Genomic DNA, 19642 nt, shown 5'->3' with positions numbered 1-19642 from the left:
TAATTAAATGTCTGCCTCTCTGTGGTTTGCCTGGAGTGTAATAAAATGAATGGAAAGATCGCTCAGCAGCTTTTGCTCTGAAAACATCCCAAGCACATTCCCCAATAAATCCCAGTCCAGAAAAAAATCAAATGGATTATTCTGAAAATAATTTAAAAAATTTAAAACATGCTTTTGCTTTAACTAATGTCTTGTCTTGTTTGGATTGGGCTGAAGGGGAGAGTAAGATCCCACAGCAGGATGTGCCATGTGTCGAAGTTTCGACTGTTCAATAAGACTCTGTGAAACAAAGTGATCGTCAAAGGCAGACTTTATTTAATTACTTGCTAGCAAGGGGAGCTTCACGTAGGCAAAGGCTATCGTGACTTCTCCGAATACATGGACAAAAACACCTCTTTTTATACACAAAGATCAAAACCTTTTATCACATGGTATGGTATTGAGACACAATTAATAACATTAAGAAAGAGATGAGTAAGGAATGTTTAAGGTCAACAAGAAGATGACTAAAGGGTCAGCAGAGCCTCGGTGTCTTAAGATAAGGTTAGCCAATAGATAATCAAAAGTCATGATGCAGGAATACCTTTAGATAAAGTTAATTCATTTTATACAACGGAGACGGTTTGTCTCTCACTTTGGTTCTGGACATTCATACGAATGTTTACAGTACATGTCCTTCGGTTATCATTAATTTGTTCTGCTAAGCTTATCTTGTTTATGGAACTGTCTAGCCTGCAAGCTACAAAGGAGTCACATCCTCTTCCTTAAACCGCTTCCTAATATGGGCCTGCCTGTTTCCCCTTATTTTGTACTGTGTGAAGCCATTTTGGCCTGCTGAACGTTCCAGACTCCATTTTAATATAACAGAGTATGTGTGCTTATTTTATACTAATATGTGTGGATATATATATCTATGCTGATGCACTTCTACATTCCCCCATTTTGTCCTTCCTAGGACAATATAGCCCACATTAATTCTTTCAGTCCCTTTTGTCGGTCCTCGTTTCTTTCGGGGTTCTTCGTTATCTGACAGCTTACGCATACCATCTCGATGATTACATACAGCGTAAACAATAATTTCATCGTTTCAAGTCCCTTTTTTTTTTAAATGTCCCCGTCTGGTGCCTTCTTGCAATGGGATGCGTGTATCCAGGTCGGTCTTTCCTTGTTTTTAACAGCTGTGTTTGTTGTCAGGAGTACTTGGTATGGCCCTTCAAAGCGTGGCTGTAGTCCGTTCTTTCTTTTGAAGACCTTTACGTATACGTTATCTCCTGGTTCCAAGTTATGGCACCTTCCTTCCGCTGGTTCCGTTTGCGCCTCTTTTACCTGCTGGTGAAAGCTGGAAGTACATCTAGTTAATGCAATACAATAATTTAACATGTTCTCATCCATTTTATGGATGTCCATTTGCTTAACCGTAAGTGACGCTGAAAATGGCAGTCTTAGGGGTCGTCCCATAACAATCTCTTGTGGCGATAGTCCGGTTGTCCTGTTAGTTGCTGCTCGCATTATCATCAATGCTAGGGGTAATAGTTCGACCCATTTAAGTCCAGTTTCATTGCAAAGTTTAGAAAGTTTATTCTTCAGCGTACCATTATATTTTTCTACCAGTCCCGCTGACTGTGGATGATAGCTGCAGTAGAAGTCCATTGTCACTTGAAAGTTGTGCAGGTATACCAAATCGTGGTACAATTTCTTTTAACAAACATTTTGCAACAGTAACTGCATCATTTTTTTTACATGGAAAGGCTTCAATCCATCGTGAAAACACATCTACAATAACTAATACATACTTAAATCCTAAACATTCCGGTAATTCAATAAAATCCATCTGTAAATGTACAAAAGGTCCTGTTGGATTTGGGTGGGAGGCAGCCTGTACCTTTTCCGTTTTACCTGGGTTCATTGTTTGGCAGGTAATGCATTGTTCACTAATTTGTTTTGTAATTGTCACTGCCTGGTGAATACCAAGTTTGTGTGATATAGTCTGCCATCCCCCCTTTGCCTGCATGTGAACATGTGGACACATCAGGCAATCCATGGGAGTATTGACTTGGAAGCCACCATGCGGCCGTCATGGTAGACCCATACTCCTTCAGGTGTTTTAAAACAAGAATCATTCACCCAAGCTAACACTTCGTCCGGACTGGCCTGTAATTGATAGGCCAAAACGTCATCAATTGTGGGTGGGGGATTGTCTGGATCTTTATTTCTAAGAACATATGCAGACACTTGTGACCCTGTATCAGAAAGAGCAGCAGCCTTAGCTGCTCGATCCGCCCTATCATTGCCCAAAGAAGCCTGGTCTTGATTGCCTGTGTATGCTTTGCATTTAATAACAGCAATTTTTGTAGGACACTGGAGAGCCTTTAAAAGGTTATCAATTTGTTCAGCATTTTTAACTGTAGATCCTGATGAAGTCAGGAATCCTCTAAGTTTTCAAATTTGACCATAATTATGAGTGACTCCAAATGCATACCGAGAGTCAATATAAATATTCACTGATTTTCCTGTAGCTAAAATACGTGCTCTTGTAACGGCAAACAGTTCTGCTTGTTGTGCTGAAAAGAAAGATGGTAGTCAGCATACTTGGATAATTGAATGATCATCGGAAATGGCATATGCACTTTTTGGCGAGCCCTTTTCGTCTCTGAGGGCTGATCCATCCACATAAAATATAAAATCGCTATTGTCCAGAGGAGTTTCTACAATGTCTATACGAGGCTTAGTGATAAGCTGAGTCACTGATTCACAATGCCTCTTGGGTAGGTGATGCAATTAGCAGGTCGTCTACTTACTGTATGAGGGTTAACCCATCGGTTAAGACAATGTTCTGTAAATCATGTTTGAGGCACTGCGAAAAGAGAGTTGAGCTTTCTGTATAGCCTTGTGGCAGCCTGGTCCATGTGTATTGGGTTCCTTTGAACGTGAAGGCAAACAGGAACTGGGAATCTTGGTGAATAGGAATGCTGAAGAAGGCTGAGCAGAGATCAATGACCATATAATACCTTGAATTAGGAGGTATACTGGTCAGGATGGTGGCTGGGTTTGGGACCACCGGATAGGCAGGGAGAACAGACTCGTTAACTGCTCTTAGGTCTTGAACCAACCCTGACTTATTCTCCACTCCTGTTGAACTGCAGCTTTTGATAGGCGTAGGACCATCTGTCCTAGATCAGAAGGTTTGAATTCATGCGCCACTGCTAGTGTACAGTGTGGCTTAGAGTCTTTTACCCTGAATAATTCCCATGCTGTTTGGGTCAACAAGATTGGTGACGCTATTCCTTCTTGCCCAATTAAAATTCTTCGGATTTTAAGTGAATATTTCTGATGCAGAAAGGGCTTGTAATTAATTGCCACTTCTAGATCTTCTCCCATTTTGTCATAATAGGCTGTACAGTGCAATTTATCATGCCAATGTCCCAAATTAAACTGCTTCTGGTATTCTGATACTGATCTTGTGGCATACTGCAATGCTCCCACAGCCATCAGTAATTGTTTACTGAGGTTGTCATCATGGTTAGTTCAACAATACAAAATAGGAGAATTGTGGACCTGCAATGGGTACATCCCACATCTGTCAGTTGGAACATATACCTTCAGTCCTTTTTCCATACATGATATCACTGCTTTCATTTTACACAACAAATCTCTTCCTAATAAGTTGATAGGAACGTCTTCAAATAAGAATGCATGCTGTTCATGAAAGTCTTTCATCTGTACATCCAATGGAGTGGGCCATACCATAGTCTGGGTTGTTCCTGAAAGTCCTACACACTTGACACTCTGATTGGTACAAGGTGCTCCTACTGCATATTGTTTAGTCAAGAGCGAATTAGTTGCTCCAGTGTCTACCAAAAAATGGAACTTGTGTTCCATTCATATTTAAATTTATAAATGGCTCTTCTTAAGAATTTAATGATACTGCAGGCAATTGTACCACAGCCTGTTGTTCCTGGGCAATGTCTGGGGTGGGCTCTAAGTAACGTCATGCTGAACAATTTGGATTTTGTCCAAACTCTTCGTTTGGGCCACTTTGATTTCCCCAGGGATTGCTAGTTGTCCAATTAGTCTGTGGACGAGTGTGAACCTGGGCTTGGGTATTTCTGTTTCCGCATAAATTTTGTGGACCTTGCCAACCCTGATTTGTTTAACTTTTTGTTGTTTATTCTGTTCCTGATTAATCTCATCCCTCTTTTTATTATGTTTACTAACTTCTATACTTCGTTCGCGTCGCCTCTCTGCTTCCTTTTTCCAATCTGAGAAGGCTGACCAATTTACTTCCTTTTTTTTTTCCTTTTCTCTGCGGGTCTCTAGTTACGAGGCAATTCTCTAGACATGTTATTCTGTCTAAATTAAAGGTTCCGTCTATAGGGAATGGGTATTTGTCATTCTTGGTCCAATTAGACCATTTAGGTAAATCATTTGTGGATGATCGGCCACAATTTTGAAAAATATGGAAAGCTGAGGTTCCCCTTTCGGGGACCTTGCTTTGTGCAGCTCCCATCCTAGTTAGTTCTCAATTTCCACTAGCTGCACTTGTTCTGGGTCGCAAGTTTTACCCTCAACCCTCTTACGACCCCTACAGGATGACCAAAGTGCTGAGAGCGATGAACAATAACATACAATAATAACAATCAAGAAAAATACTAAGGAATAACTTGAAGGTCCAAACAGATACACAAAAGAACTCAGACATGAAATAACGTAGGTACAGTTATGCAGGCTTTCTACAAAAGCTAAATTACAATCCGACAGTTTTCTCGATCTGCGTGGTACGCTCTACAGATCGAGGCCTTATTTTACAAGCTTTTGACAACTAATGACTGAGTATCACGATCCTAAGTGCCTTTATGCCTCTCCGCCCACTTCAGGGTCCTGACCTTCGCGTGGGGGATTTCCCCTCTTAACAACCGGTCTAAGGCTGCGCGTTTGAGGCAGGCACTTCCTTGTCCTAGTCGATCAACTCAGTCACTAACAGTTTTTTTTTAATCTTTACAATTTTACATATGCATATAACATATAAGCGTTATCTTACAAAACAGTTGTGTTCTATTCCTGAATCCTTATGCTATGCTTATCCTTATTCTAACTACCAATCTATCCTTCGGGATTACTAGGTAGTCCCTTCACAGATTTACGTCACTGTGCACTCTCTGCCTATCCTTCGAGCTAGTCTCTTCACAGGCCCTCTGGTACCCTTATTTCTTTCTTTCTGTGTCTGTCCTTCAGGCTAATCCCTTCACAGTACACTCACATATATTCCGGAACTCAACCTGGTCGCGACCTTTCTGCTGTCTCCCTTTGTCCGACAGTTTTGAAACCTGAACCGGCAGTATCCTCTTCCTTTTAATGTCAAGATAAAAGAGGCAAAAGGTTACACAAGTTAACTCAAGTTCCAAACACACGAGTCTTAACAGATCGCAGTGCTCCTGTCGGAAGTGACAGACTACACCAACTATGTATCTAAAGAGAAATCCTTTTCTGTGAGAAAACCTCACTTATGGCCATTCAGGATTTGTCGTTAGCAAAGTATGGTGTCCTTGTCCGTGACTTACCGAAAGGCAGCAAGCGATCTCGGTGGAACCTCCAAGAAACTGTCGAAGTTTCGACTGTTCAATAAGACTCTGTGAAACAAAGTGATCGTCAAAGGCAGACTTTATTTAATTACTTGCTAGCAAGGGGAGCTTCACGTAGGCAAAGGCTATCGTGACTTCTCCGAATACATGGACAAAAACACCTCTTTTTATACACAAAGATCAAAACCTTTTATCACATGGTATGGTATTGAGACACAATTAATAACATTAAGAAAGAGATGAGTAAGGAATGTTTAAGGTCAACAAGAAGATGACTAAAGGGTCAGCAGAGCCTCGGTGTCTTAAGATAAGGTTAGCCAATAGATAATCAAAAGTCATGATGCAGGAATACCTTTAGATAAAGTTAATTAATTTTATACAATGGAGACGGTTTGTCTCTCACTTTGGTTCTGGACATTCATACGAATGTTTACAGTACATGTCCTTCGGTTATCATTAATTTGTTCTGCTAAGCTTATCTTGTTTATGGAACTGTCTAGCCTACAAGCTACAAAGGAGTCACATCCTCTTCCTTAAACCGCTTCCTAATATGGGCCTGCCTGTTTCCCCTTATTTTGTACTGTGTGAAGCCATTTTGGCCTGCTGAACGTTCCAGACTCCATTTTAATATAACAGAGTATGTGTGCTTATTTTATACTAATATGTGTGGATATATATATCTATGCTGATGCACTTCTACACATGAAACACTCCACAAACATTCCCCAATAAAGTCCAGTCCAGAAAAATATCAAATGGCTTGATGTATAGATGTAGATTTGATATTTACAAAATTCTTGAAAGAAAGGCAATGTAAGATCCCACAACAGCAGTCTGGAATTAAATCACTATGATCTAATGGTGTACACTTTCTGTTTTTTCAGACATGAGATGCAGTACCAATGCGCACAGCAGATAACTGGAACACAGACAAGCCCTGCATACACACCAGCTTTTGCTGTCTGTCTCTCTCTCTCTCTCACACACACACACACAGAAACACACAGGCCAGCCTTAAAATGGCCACAAATCACTGTCAGCAATGAAAGACAGTTCATTTCTAACATTGCTCTGCTCTGCTTGGCAGTTTAAAAGCAAACAGTCAGTTTTCAGTATTTTAAGTTTTTATTTTGCGGCCTACAGAAACAGGCTTTCTATTCTGCATCAAAAGCAAATGCTGTGATGTGGGAAATAGGAGCAGTGACATCATCACTTGGAATGTTCACACAATGGGAGCAGTGACGTCATCGCTTGGCATGGTCACACAATGGGAGCAGTGACGTCATCACGTGGAATGGTCACACAATGGGAGCAGTGACGTCATCACTTGGAATGGTCACACAATGGGAGCAGTGACGTCATCACTTGGAATGGTCACACAATGGGAGCAGTGGCGTCATCACTTGGAATGGTCACACAATGGGAGCAGTGACATCATCACTTGGAATGTTCACACAATGGGAGCAGTGGCGTCATCACTTGGAATGGTCACACAATGGGAGCAGTGACATCATCACTTGGAATGGTCACACAATGGGAGCAGTGACATCATCACTTGGAATGTTCACAGAATGGGAGCAGTGACGTCATCAGTTGGAATGGTCACAATGGGAGAAGTGATGTCATCACTTGGAATGGTCACACAATGGGAGCAGTGATGTCATCACTTGGAATGGTCACACAATGGGAGCAGTGACGTCATCACTTGGAATGGTCACACAATGGGAGCAGTGACGTCATCACTTGGAATGGTCACACAATGGGAGCAGTGACATCATCACTTGGAATGGTCACACAATGGGAGCAGTGACGTCATCACTTGGAATGGTCACACAATGGGAGCAGTGACATCATCACTTGGAATGGTCACACAATGGGAGCAGTGACATCATCACTTGGAATGGTCACACAATGGGAGCAGTTACATCATCACTTGGAATGGTCACACAATGGGAGCAGTGACGTCATCACTTGGAATGTTCACACAATGGGAGCAGTGACATCATCACTTGGAATGGTCACACAATGGGAGCAGTGACGTCATCACTTGGAATGTTCACACAATGGGAGCAGTGACATCATCACTTGGAATGTTCACACAATGGGAGCAGTGACATCATCACTTGGAATGATCACACAATGGGGGCAGTGACGTCATCACTTGGAATGATCACACAATGGGAGCAGTGACGTCATCACTTGGAATGGTCACACAATGGGAGCAGTGAGGTCATCACTTGGAATGGTCACACAATGGGAGCAGTGATGTCATCACTTGGAATGGTCACACAATGGGAGCAGTGACATCATCACTTGGAATGTTCACACAATGGGAGCAGTGACGTCATCACTTGGAATGTTCACACAATGGGAGCAGTGACATCATCACGTGGAATGGTCACACAATGGGAGCAGTGACGTCATCACTTCGAATGTTCACACAATGGGAGCAGTGACGTCATCACTTGGAATGGTCACACAATGGGAGCAGTGACGTCATCACTTGGAATGGTCACACAATGGGAGCAGTGACATCATCATTTGGAATGGTCACACAATGGGAGCAGTGATGTCATCACTTGGAATGGTCACACAATGGGAGCAGTGACGTCATCACTTGGAATGGTCACACAATGGGAGCAGTGACGTCATCACTTGGACTGGTCACACAATGGGAGCAGTGACGTCATCACTTGGAATGTTCACACAATGGGAGCAGTGACATCATCACTTGGAATGGTCACACAATGGGAGCAGTGAGGTCATCACTTGGAATGTTCACACAATGGGAGCAGTGATGTCATCACTTGGAATGGTCACACAATGGGAGCAGTGAGGTCATCACTTGGAATGTTCACACAATGGGAGCAGTGATGTCATCACTTGGAATGGTCACACAATGGGAGCAGTGACGTCATCACTTGGAATGTCCACACAATGGGAGCAGTGACGTCATCACTTGGAATGATCACACAATGGGAGCAGTGACAGCATCACTTGGACTGTTCACACAATGGGAGCAGTGACATCATCACTTGGAATGGTCACACAATGGGAGCAGTGACAGCATCACTTGGAATGGTCACACAATGGGAGCAGTGACATCATCACTTGGAATGGTCACACAATGGGAGCAGTTACATCATCACTTGGAATGTTCACACAATGGGAGCAGTGACGTCATCACTTGGAATGGTCACACAATTGGAGCAGTGACAGCATCACTTGGACTGTTCACACAATGGGAGCAGTGACGTCATCACTTGGACTGTTCACACAATGGGAGCAGTGACGTCATCACTTGGACTGTTCACACAATGGGAGCAGTGACGTCATCACTTGGAATGGTCACACAATGGGAGCAGTGACATCATCACTTGGAATGTTCACACAATGGGAGCAGTGACGTCATCACTTGGAATGTTCACACAATGGGAGCAGTGATGTCATCACTTGGAATGGTCACACAATGGGAGCAGTGACGTCATCACTTGGAATGGTCACACAATGGGAGCAGTGACGTCATCACTTGGAATGGTCACACAATGGGAGCAGTGACGTCATCACTTGGAATGGTCACACAATGGGAGCAGTGACATCATCACTTGGAATGGTCACACAATGGGAGCAGTGACGTCATCACTTGGAATGGTCACACAATGGGAGCAGTGACGTCATCACTTGGAATGGTCACACAATGGGAGCAGTGACGTCATCACTTGGAATGTTCACACAATGGGAGCAGTGACGTCATCACTTGGAATGTTCACACAATGGGAGCAGTGACGTCATCACTTGGACTGTTCACACAATGGGAGCAGTGACGTCATCACTTGGAATGGTCACACAATGGGAGCAGTGACGTCATCACTTGGAATGGTCACACAATGGGAGCAGTGACGTCATCACTTGGAATGGTCACACAATGGGAGCAGTGACATCATCACTTGGAATGGTCACACAATGGGAGCAGTGACGTCATCACTTGGAATGGTCACACAATGGGAGCAGTGACATCATCACTTGGAATGTTCACACAACGGGAGCAGTGACGTCATCACTTGGAATGTTCACACAATGGGAGCAGTGACATCATCACTTGGAATGTTCACACAATGGGAGCAGTGACGTCATCACTTGGACTGTTCACACACTGGGAGCAGTGACGTCATCACTTGGAATGTTCACACAATGGGAGCAGTGACGTCATCACTTGGACTGTTCACACACTGGGAGCAGTGACGTCATCACTTGAACTGTTCTCATCCACACAATCAGTCCGGGTCTGGTTTCCTGCAGCGCCTTCAGGAGTCTCTCTCCAGTTAAACTGAACTGATTCCGCAACAGCCTGAAACAGATTGAAGATTAAACAGGAAATAAACAGATTAAACATCAGTGTAAATAACCGCGAGACTGGGGTTAATATTTCAATCATTATTACAGACAAATATTACATAGAAAAGTGACTGAATCCCATTGATATTTTATTTATTACATTAAACATTAACACAAACACTCACCAGATCCGCTCCAGACTCCTGCAGGTCAGTATGAGGCGGCGGAGAGCGGGGACAGATCGGTCTGTGAAGGAGTTTGATCCCAGGTCCAGATCCGTCAGTGAGCGGTTTGTACTGAGAGCGGAGGCGAGATCCTCGGCACAAGAATCTGTGAGACCGACAGCCTGTAGACTGGGGATCAGAGAGAGAAATAACAGGAATCAGAGGAAATAACCAGAGTTTATTAATAACACTATTACTGATACTAATAATAATGTTCAGTGTCAGACATCCAGTTATTATAAACACAATCTCACACAGTCTGGTACTTACTCCAGTGTCTGTATTTTACAGTCCGGGTTCCTCAGAGCCGCAGACAGTAGTTTCACTCCTGAATCTCCCAGTTCATTATCAGTCAGGTTCAGATCCGTCAGTGAGCGGTTTGTACTGAGAGCGGAGGCGAGATCCTCGGCACAAGAATCTGTGAGACCGACAGCCTGTAGACTGGGGATCAGAGAGAGAAATAACAGGAATCAGAGGAAATAACCAGAGTTTATTTATAACACTATTACTGATACTAATAATAATGTTCAGTGTCAGACATCCAGTTATTATAAACACAATCTCACACAGTCTGGTACTTACCCCAGTTTCTGTATTTTACAGTCCGGGTTCCTCAGAGCCACAGACAGTGGTTTCACTCCTGAATCTCCCAGTTTATTATAACTCAGGTTCAGATCCGTCAGTGAGCGGTTTGTACTGAGAGCGGAGGCGAGATCCTCGGCACAAGAATCTGTGAGACCGACAGCCCGTAGACTGGGGATCAGAGAGAGAAATAACAGGAATCAGAGGAAATAACCAGAGTTTATTTATAACACTATTACTGATACTAATAATGTTCAGTGTCAGACATCCAGTTATTATAAACACAATCTCACACAGTCTGGTACTTACCGCAGTGTCTGTATTTTACAGTCCGGGTTCCTCAGAGCCGCAGACAGCAGTTTCACTCCTGAATCTCCCAGTATATTGCCGCCCAGTCTAAACACAAACAGAGAGAGAGAAACAAACTGAATCAAAGCCCGGATCTGATATATTTTTCTCTCTTGGTTATTAGAGCAATCACTGAAAGTACTTCAGGACATTAATCACCCGGCTTCCCCCGCGATTTCCCCCCTGGGCAGGTCGGGTCGGGTGGAGGATTGGGCCAGGGTCGGTGGAGGTTCGGGCCAGGGTCGGTGGAGGTTCGGGTGGGGCCGGGGTAGGTTCGGGCGGGGCCGGTTCTGGCGGTGTCGTGTCGGTGGAGTGTCGGGTGGGGCCGGGGTCGGTGGAGGGTCGGGTCGGGTAGGGCCGGGGGAGGGTCGGTTGGGGCTGGGTTCGGTGGAGGGTCAGGTCGGGTCGGGGTCGGTTGGGGCCAGCGTCGGTGGAGGGTCAGGTGGGGTCGGTGGAGGGTTGGGTTGGGGTCGGTGGAGGGTTGGGTGGGGTCGGTGGAGGGTTGGGTGGGGCTGGGGTCGGTGGAGGGTCAGGTGGGGCCGGGGTCGGTGGAGGGTCGGGTGGGGTCGGTGGAGGGTCGGGTGAGGCCGGGGTCAGTGGATGGTCAGGTGGGGCCGGGGTCGGTGGAGGGTCGGGTGGGGCCGGGGTCGGTGGAGGGTCGGGTCGGGGTCGGTTGGGGCCAGCGTCGGTGGAGGGTCAGGTGGGGTCGGTGGAGGGTCGGGTGGTGCCGGGGTTGGGGTCGGTGTGGTAAACCACTGTTTGTATTCCTGTTTGTCCTGTTTGTATTCCACTGTGTACATGCCTGGACATGCCTCGGCTGACTCCTCCCACAGGTCCTAGTATAAAGGTGACTGCTCCCCAGCCCTTAGTATCATGGACCGGTCGACCACGCGAGGCAGACCTCCATTCTGTTGTTAATAAAAGCCTTTGGTTACTCTTCTAACTCTGTCTTTTATGAGTAATTGATAGCGCATCAATTTTATTAACAACATTTTATAATGGAGAAGATCCTCACACCAGCATGCCTGGACTTAGATCATCGGGAGGCGGACTCATCCACCAAGTTTACTCACTGGCTTAAGTGTTTCGAAAAATTCCTGACCGCCTCCGAAGCAATCAAATCGGACGAGGACAAACTGGATGTCCTGACCTCCAAAGTGAACCACCGAGTGTACTCGGTCATCCAAGACGCGACCTCGTACGCGGACGCTATCAAGCTCCTCAAGGACCAGTACACGCGCCCAGTGAACGAAGTGTACGCCAGGCACCTCCTGGGGAGTCGTAAACAACAACCTGGGGAATCGACCGTGGAATACCTTCAGGCACTGTCTGTGCTTGGCCGGGCCTGTGGTTGTAAGGATGTAAAGGCCGCCGTGTACACAGAGGAACTTATCCGGGACGCTTTTGTAGCGGGCCACAGATCCAATTACACCCGACAGCGACTGTTGGAGCAGAGTAACCTCGACCTCAACAAGGCCTCTGAACTCGCACTATCGTTGGATGCAGCCTACCAGGGCATGGATGCCTACTCCTCTGCACCGTGGACGCCGCGGGGAATGACAGCCTGGGACACGGTAGGACCGCCTCATAGCGCCGTGCCACCCCAGCCACACCCCAACAACGGCCCAACTACCGCAGCAGTGTCCCAAGGCCAGACAGCAGTGCCCCAAGGCCAGAAATGCTACTTCTGTGGCCAGGCAAAACACCCCAGAGCGCGCTGCCCGGCGAAAAACGCGATCTGCTCGGGCTGCGGGAAGAAGGGACACTACGCTAGCGTCTGCAGGGCCAAAGCCACCCCGAACCCCAGCAGCGCCGCGTGTGGGCCATGCGGGCCGCCATCTTGGACCTCCCCGGCCATGTGCGGATCACCGGTACAGCAGCCATTTTGGACGCCTCCAGCCACATGGGGATCATGGACGCCGCCATCTTGGACGACAGCCGGGACGCAGCAGGCCCCCGACACCGCCTCATCTGATACCCGCAGCGACACACCGACCCCTACGCTGGCATCCGTTACACTGGACCAAGCGAGACCGCACCAACTGGCCAGTTCCACAATGGACATTAAGGTAAATGGTCACGATACAATCTGCCTTTTTGACTCTGGGAGCACGGAGAGCTTCATCCACCCCGACACGGTGCGGCGTTGCTCTCTCCCAGTCCTGCCTGCGCAACAGCGGATTTCTATGGCCTCCGAGTCCCAGTCGGCGGACATCGGCGGCTACTGCGTGGTGACACTCGTAGTAGACGGGACCGTGTACGATCATTTTAAACTTCTGGTCCTGCCTGACCTCTGCGCTGCCGTCCTGCTGGGGTTAGATTTTCAGTGCCACCTTAAAAGTGTTACGATGGCGTACGGTGGACCCCTACCCCCACTCACAGTCCGCAGCCAGCAGCTTCCAAACTGCCCGCCGCGCACCAGGTGCAACCTCTCCACACTCAGAGTCACCCCCCCCCCAACTGTTTGCTAACCTCACCCCCGACTGTAAGCCCATCGCCACAAAGAGCAGGCGATACAGTGCTGGGGACAGGGTTTTCATTAAAACCGAAGTGGAGCGGCTCCTGAAAGAAGGGATTATTGAGGGCAGCACCAGCCCCTGGCGAGCCCAGGTTGTGGTCGTTAAGACCGGCGAGAAGCAGCGCCTGGTCATCGACTACAGCCAGACAATAAATCGCTACACCCTGCTGGACGCCTACCCACTCCCCCGTATAGCTGATATGGTCAACCAGATCGCGCAGTACCGCGTCTTCTCGACCATTGACCTGAAATCAGCGTACCACCAGCTCCCCATCCGCCCTGAGGACCGCCAGTACACTGCCTTTGAGGCAAACGGCCGCCTCTATCACTTCCTTAGGGTTCCCTTTGGCGTCACCAACGGGGTCTCCGTCTTCCAAAGGGAGATGGACCGGATGGTAGATCAAAATGCGTTGCAGGCCACTTTCCCATATCTGGACAATGTGACCATCTGCGGCCGTGACTTGCAGGACCATGACGCAAACCTCGAAAAATTCCTCCGCACCGCCCAACTCCTAAACCTGACATATAACAAGGAGAAGTGCATATTCCGCACAAACCGCCTCGCCATCCTTGGCTGTGTTGTGGAACACGGAGTCATCGGCCCCGACCCCGACCGGATGCGTCCCCTTATGGAACTTCCACTGCCCCACTGCCTCAAGGCCCTGAAGAGGTGCCTAGGGTTTTTCTCCTATTACGCCCAGTGGGTCCCCTACTATGCGGACAAGGCCCGTCCGCTGATCAAGTCCACCTCTTTTCCCTTGACGGCAGAGGCCCGCTTAGCCTTCCACCGTATCAAGGAGGACATTGCCAAAGCCACCATGCACGCAGTGGACGAATCCATCCCCTTCCAGGTGGAAAGCGACGCGTCTGACTTTGCCCTGGCCGCTACCCTCAATCAGGCGGGGAGACCCGTGGCCTTCTTTTCACGAACCCTCCAAGGCCCGGAGACCAGACACTCCGCTGTTGAGAAGGAGGCCCAGGCGATTGTGGAGGCTGTGCGTCATTGGAGGCACTACCTGGCCGGAAAACGATTTACCCTGCTCACTGACCAGCGTTCAGTTGCTTTTATGTTTAACAACAAGCAGAGGGGCAAAATCAAAAATGACAAGATCTTGAGGTGGAGAATCGAACTTTCCACCTACAACTACGAGATCTTGTACCGGCCCGGGAAGCTAAATGAACCCCCGGATGCGCTATCGCGTGGCACCTGCGCCAGCGCGCAGATCGATAGACTGCGGGCCCTCCACAATGACCTCTGCCACCCGGGGGTCACCAGGTTCTTCCACTTCATCAAGGCCCGCAACCTGCCTTACTCTATTGAGGAGGTCAGGACCATGACCAGGAACTGCCAAGTCTGCGCTGAGTGCAAACCGCACTTTTATAGACCAGACAGGGCCCACCTGATAAAAGCCACTCGCCCCTTCGAGCGCCTGAGCGTCGATTTTAAAGGGCCTCTCCCCTCCTCCGACCGCAATGTGTACTTCCTCAATATTATTGATGAGTACTCCCGTTTCCCGTTCGCCTTCCCCTGCCCGGACATGACCAGTGCCACGGTCATTAAATGTCTGAACAACCTCTTCACCCTGTTCGGCTTCCCCAGCTATATCCATAGCGACCGGGGCTCATCGTTTATGAGCGCCGAACTCCGTCAGTACCTGCTAACTAGGGGTATTGCCACAAGCAGGACCACCAGTTACAACCCCCGGGGGAACGGACAGGTGGAAAGAGAAAATGCGACAGTTTGGAAGGCCGTCCTGCTAGCCTTAAAGTCTAGGGGCCTTCCAACCTCCCGCTGGCAGGATGTGCTCCCCGATGCGCTCCACTCTATTCGGTCACTGCTCTGCACTGCCACTAACGCCACCCCTCATGAGAAAATGTTTGTCTTCCCAAGGAAGTCCACATCGGGGACATCGCTACCGCCATGGCTGACGTCCCCAGGGCCGGTCCTACTGAGAAGACACGTGAGGACCCATAAAACGGACCCCCTGGTCGAGAGGGTCGACCTCCTCCACGCCAACCCCCAGTATGCTTACATCGCATACCCGGACGGGCGGGAGGACACAGTCTCCATAAGAGACCTTGCACCCTCGGGGGCCGCAGTAACCCACTACCCACTACCACCCCCCCCCACGATCCGATATCCAGCCCCAGCAGACGGCAGGCCTGGGCCCCGCGACCCGCTCGACATCTACGAGGACGACACGCCTGTGCCACAGCCTACGCTGGACTCGACGCCGGAAACTTCACTACCCCTGCCGTCGCCACGCAGATCACAGCGGCAGACAAGACCTCCGGAGAGACTCCAATACACTAACTTTTAATACACTTCACCCCGCCGGACTCAATTTTAAACAAGGGGTGAATGTGGTAAACCACTGTTTGTATTCCTGTTTGTCCTGTTTGTATTCCACTGTGTACATGCCTGGACATGCCTCGGCTGACTCCTCCCACAGGTCCTAGTATAAAGGTGACTGCTCCCCAGCCCTTAGTATCATGGACCGGTCGACCACGCGAGGCAGACCTCCATTCTGTTGTTAATAAAAGCCTTTGGTTACTCTTCTAACTCTCAGTCTTTTATGAGTAATTGATAGCGCATCAGTCGGTGGAGGGTTGGGTTGGGTGGAGGGTTGGGTGGGGTCGGTGGAGGGTTGGGCGGGGTCGGTGGAGGGTTGGGCGGGGCCGGGGTCGGTGGAGGGTCGGGTGAGGCCGGGGTCAGTGGATGGTCAGGTGGGGCCGGGGTCGGTGGAGGGTCGGGTGGGGCCGGGGTCGGTGGATTGTCGGGTCGGGTCGGGGTCGGTTGGGGCCAGCGTCGGTGGAGGGTCAGGTGGGGTCGGTGGAGGATCGGGTGGTGCCGGGGTTGGGGTCGGTGGAGGGTTGGGTTGGGGTCGGTGGAGGGTTGGGTGGGGTTGGTGGAGGGTTGGGCGGGGCCGGTGGAGGGTCGGGTGGGGTCGGTGGAGGGTCGGGTGAGGCCGGGGTCAGTGGATGGTCAGGTGGGGCCGGGGTCGGTGGAGGGTCGGGTGGGGCCGGGGTCGGTGGAGGGTCGGGTGGTGCCGGGGTTGGGGTCGGTGGAGGGTTGGGCGGGGCCGGGGTCGGTGGACGGTTGGGCGGGGGTCGGTTCAGGTTGGGGGTCGCGGCCTCACTCTGGGGATTTGGGGGAAGCGGGTTTGATGACCTCATTTGATGACACACACATTGACTTTGCCCATTGTGCTCTGTGTTCTACAGTATTGAGGTTCTACAAACACTGACAACATCAGCACAGAGGAGCTCGGCTGCACCCAGGCTCTCCCAGAACTCCCTCTCGATGATTATGGAGGGAGCCACAGCCCGCAGGGAGGTTCTCGTCACTTCCAAGGGGTGAGAGAGACCCACACAGCCTGGTTGCACATTGCACAGTGGGGATTGTGGGAATGTACCTTTTAAAACTGAATATAGTTACATGTGCCCCTTTTTGACAAACAACATGGAGTCCCAGTCCTCCTAGAAGCCTCTGCAGAAATGTCCTCTATTCCTTCCTTAAACATGTTAACCTTGACTAAACACTGTAAACAGTTGCTAATCTGCGTTGTAAACAAAGACCATTTACATGAGTAAAGGTAACCTTACACAAACCACCTGGCCAGAGGCTTGTCCACCAGATAATAGAAGAAACACACTGTTTGAGTATATCTCCATTCCAAACAGTTCTGATAGTCTTAATTAAATAGTCTTGAATAAATAGCTACCCATTGTATTATGAATAGTCTTTCGCTACACCAGACTTTAGAAATATGTAGAAACTAAGTTAAGGATTGAAGAACTCTTTGTCCCTTTGTCTGACTTGAAAGACACATGATGAAACCATAGCCTGTTTACTTTACTGTATAAATATGTTGTTAATCTGTAATTCTGGAGAGAGTCTCTGCTTAGCCTTTGACTTAGCGGGACGCTCTCCTTGCGGCAAGTAAAAATTTATTAAAAGAACATCTACCGGAGCTGATCGTTTCAGTCTCGTTGAGTCGAGATTTCGATAGGATCAAGCAGGGATGTCGTCAGGAGGACCAGCCTGCAGTTGTGCAAACCTTTCAATGGTTTGAGTAGATCACAAAACGTTACTGCGAAGCCACCCTCAACCTCATCCTGCTGTGCCTCTCATCACATCCCCATCACTCTGCCTTCCCTAACCTACTCCTGAACATCCTTACTCACACCAACTTACCTTGCACCTCCACCCATCTCTCTCTATATTATCACATCCCCATCTCACAAGCCACCCCTCACACAGACCCTCATCCTAGTCCAATCAGACCAACCAACACACAAGGGTAGGCAGTTGCGTGTTTTAGCCAAAGTTCATGCGAAGTTTCTGTTAATGTGGTGTCAAACATTGAAATCTTTATTTTCAACACTTTCCGTTCTTGGACATACTTGTGTGCACGTTTGGAAGTGGCTTATTGAGTTGCAATGAATGGTGTGACATAACGGAACCCCCCGCAATGCTGATGAGTGTGACAGGAATGGTTTGGGCATTGTAGGGATAATTTGTGTTGTTGGTGTGGGCTGGTGCCAACCTGGTGCATCATGGGTCATCCAGGGCATGCAGCGTCAAGTGAAGAAACTCTGCCCATTGTGAGGCCATCTCTGGCGACCCGGTCAGCAATGTGGCCGGGTGTTGATGCCCTCTGTGCTGTGCAGCATCAGGAGTTGTGGAACAGGTTGGGGTTGTTGTTGGTGCTGCTGGTATGACTGGTGCTGCGGGTGTTGGGGCTGATGGTGGTGGGACTCTGAGGCACAAGGTAAGACAGTATAAACCATACCCATGCTGATGTAATAGATGGCAGGTGAACTTGAGATGCCACATGCAATCTGTCAATGGTGAGAGAGGTTGTTCCAATGAGGTGACACTGGATAGAGAGTTTGCTCCAAACCCTTGCAATCTGCATAAAGCTCAATCTGTCTTCCAAATACAGTAAGCAACAGCTTCTGAGCTTGGAAAGTGAACTGCTGCAAGATGGGAGCTTTTATAGCACATTTCCAGCTGTCAAGTAATGAAATGATTCCATGGCCTTTCAACTCCCGCCCTGCTTACCTGACGTGATCCCCGAGCAGCGTGGACCACGTGGGTGACCTGGAAAACTCTGAAGGTGAGCTCAAAATAGTTGTTAATCCTTTGTTAACATGGTCATAATGACCTGAATTGCCTCCCCCACCGCTACGTGTCAGGTCTGCTCAGCGCTGACAGACCCAACATTTGGGAAAAGCGCGTGGCGGCGGGTTGACAGCTCGCCCACACTGGGAATTACCCTCCTGGAGCTCAGTGACCGGCCTCGTCATGTTGGGAGAAACTTGTCTCATTTCTGCTGCTCCTTAAATCTCGGACTTTATGGGAATGGGGCGATTTCCCCAGAATTAAATGATAAAGGTGTGATTCCCTGTGCATTATATTAATCTGTATAATATCTCGGGGTGAGTTATATTGTGAAACGCTAACTGCTGCTGTAACATCCAGGATTTTATATAACAAGGAGAATTTAAGCTGAATTAAAACAGGAAATGCTGGAAATACCCAGCAGGTCAAGCAGCATCTATAGAGAGAAACAGAGTTAATGTTTCAGGTTGAGGACCCCTCGTCAGAACTGGAAGAAGTTACAGATGTAACAGATGTTTAAGCAAGTGTCGGGGCCGGGAAAGGTGGGGGGAGCGGAGGAAAGAACAAAAGGGAAGGTCTGTGATAGGGCGGAAGACAGGAGAGATTAAAAGACAAAAGGGATGATGGTGCAAGCAAAAGGAGATGGTAATGGGACAAGTTAAAAATCAAAAGATGAATCTAGATGAAGTATAAATGGCAATGACAGAATCATCAACAGCTGACACGCGAGAGAAAAACAAGGGAAAAGGAAAAACAATAATGAAACAAATAAAACAGGGGCCCAGTTTATAGTCTGAAATTGTTGAACTCGATGTTGAGTCCAGAAGGCTGTAAAGTGCCTCATTGAAAGATGAGCTGCTGTTCCTCGATCTTATGTTGTACTTTGTTGGAAGAGTGTAAGAGGCCGAGAATGGAGAGATCAGAGTGG

General features: G+C 48.3%; 1 protein-coding gene across 1 annotated transcript in view; it reads right to left on the bottom strand.

Annotated features, from left to right (window-relative positions):
* Nucleotides 1-292: 292 nt before the first annotated feature.
* Nucleotides 293-19642, bottom strand: part of LOC147084975 (NACHT, LRR and PYD domains-containing protein 3-like) — a 112938-nt gene continuing 93588 nt past the window's right edge. The window contains exons 8-12 of the mRNA XM_085979691.1: nucleotides 11030-11116; nucleotides 10721-10891; nucleotides 10409-10579; nucleotides 10100-10267; nucleotides 293-9927 (exon numbers count right to left, since the gene is read on the bottom strand). Coding sequence (XP_085835817.1) covers nucleotides 9789-9927; nucleotides 10100-10267; nucleotides 10409-10579; nucleotides 10721-10891; nucleotides 11030-11116 — 736 coding nt within the window. The 3' untranslated portion in view covers nucleotides 293-9788. The remainder of the gene's footprint in view (nucleotides 9928-10099; nucleotides 10268-10408; nucleotides 10580-10720; nucleotides 10892-11029; nucleotides 11117-19642) is intronic.

This window comes from Somniosus microcephalus, unplaced genomic scaffold (assembly GCF_052327205.1).
Source record: "Somniosus microcephalus isolate GS21.2 unplaced genomic scaffold, FLI_Smic_1.0 unresolved_chr9, whole genome shotgun sequence".
Classification (NCBI taxonomy): domain Eukaryota; kingdom Metazoa; phylum Chordata; class Chondrichthyes; order Squaliformes; family Somniosidae; genus Somniosus; species Somniosus microcephalus.
Note: the sequence above shows the minus strand (reverse complement) of the source record. Positions and strands in the feature narration are given on the sequence as shown.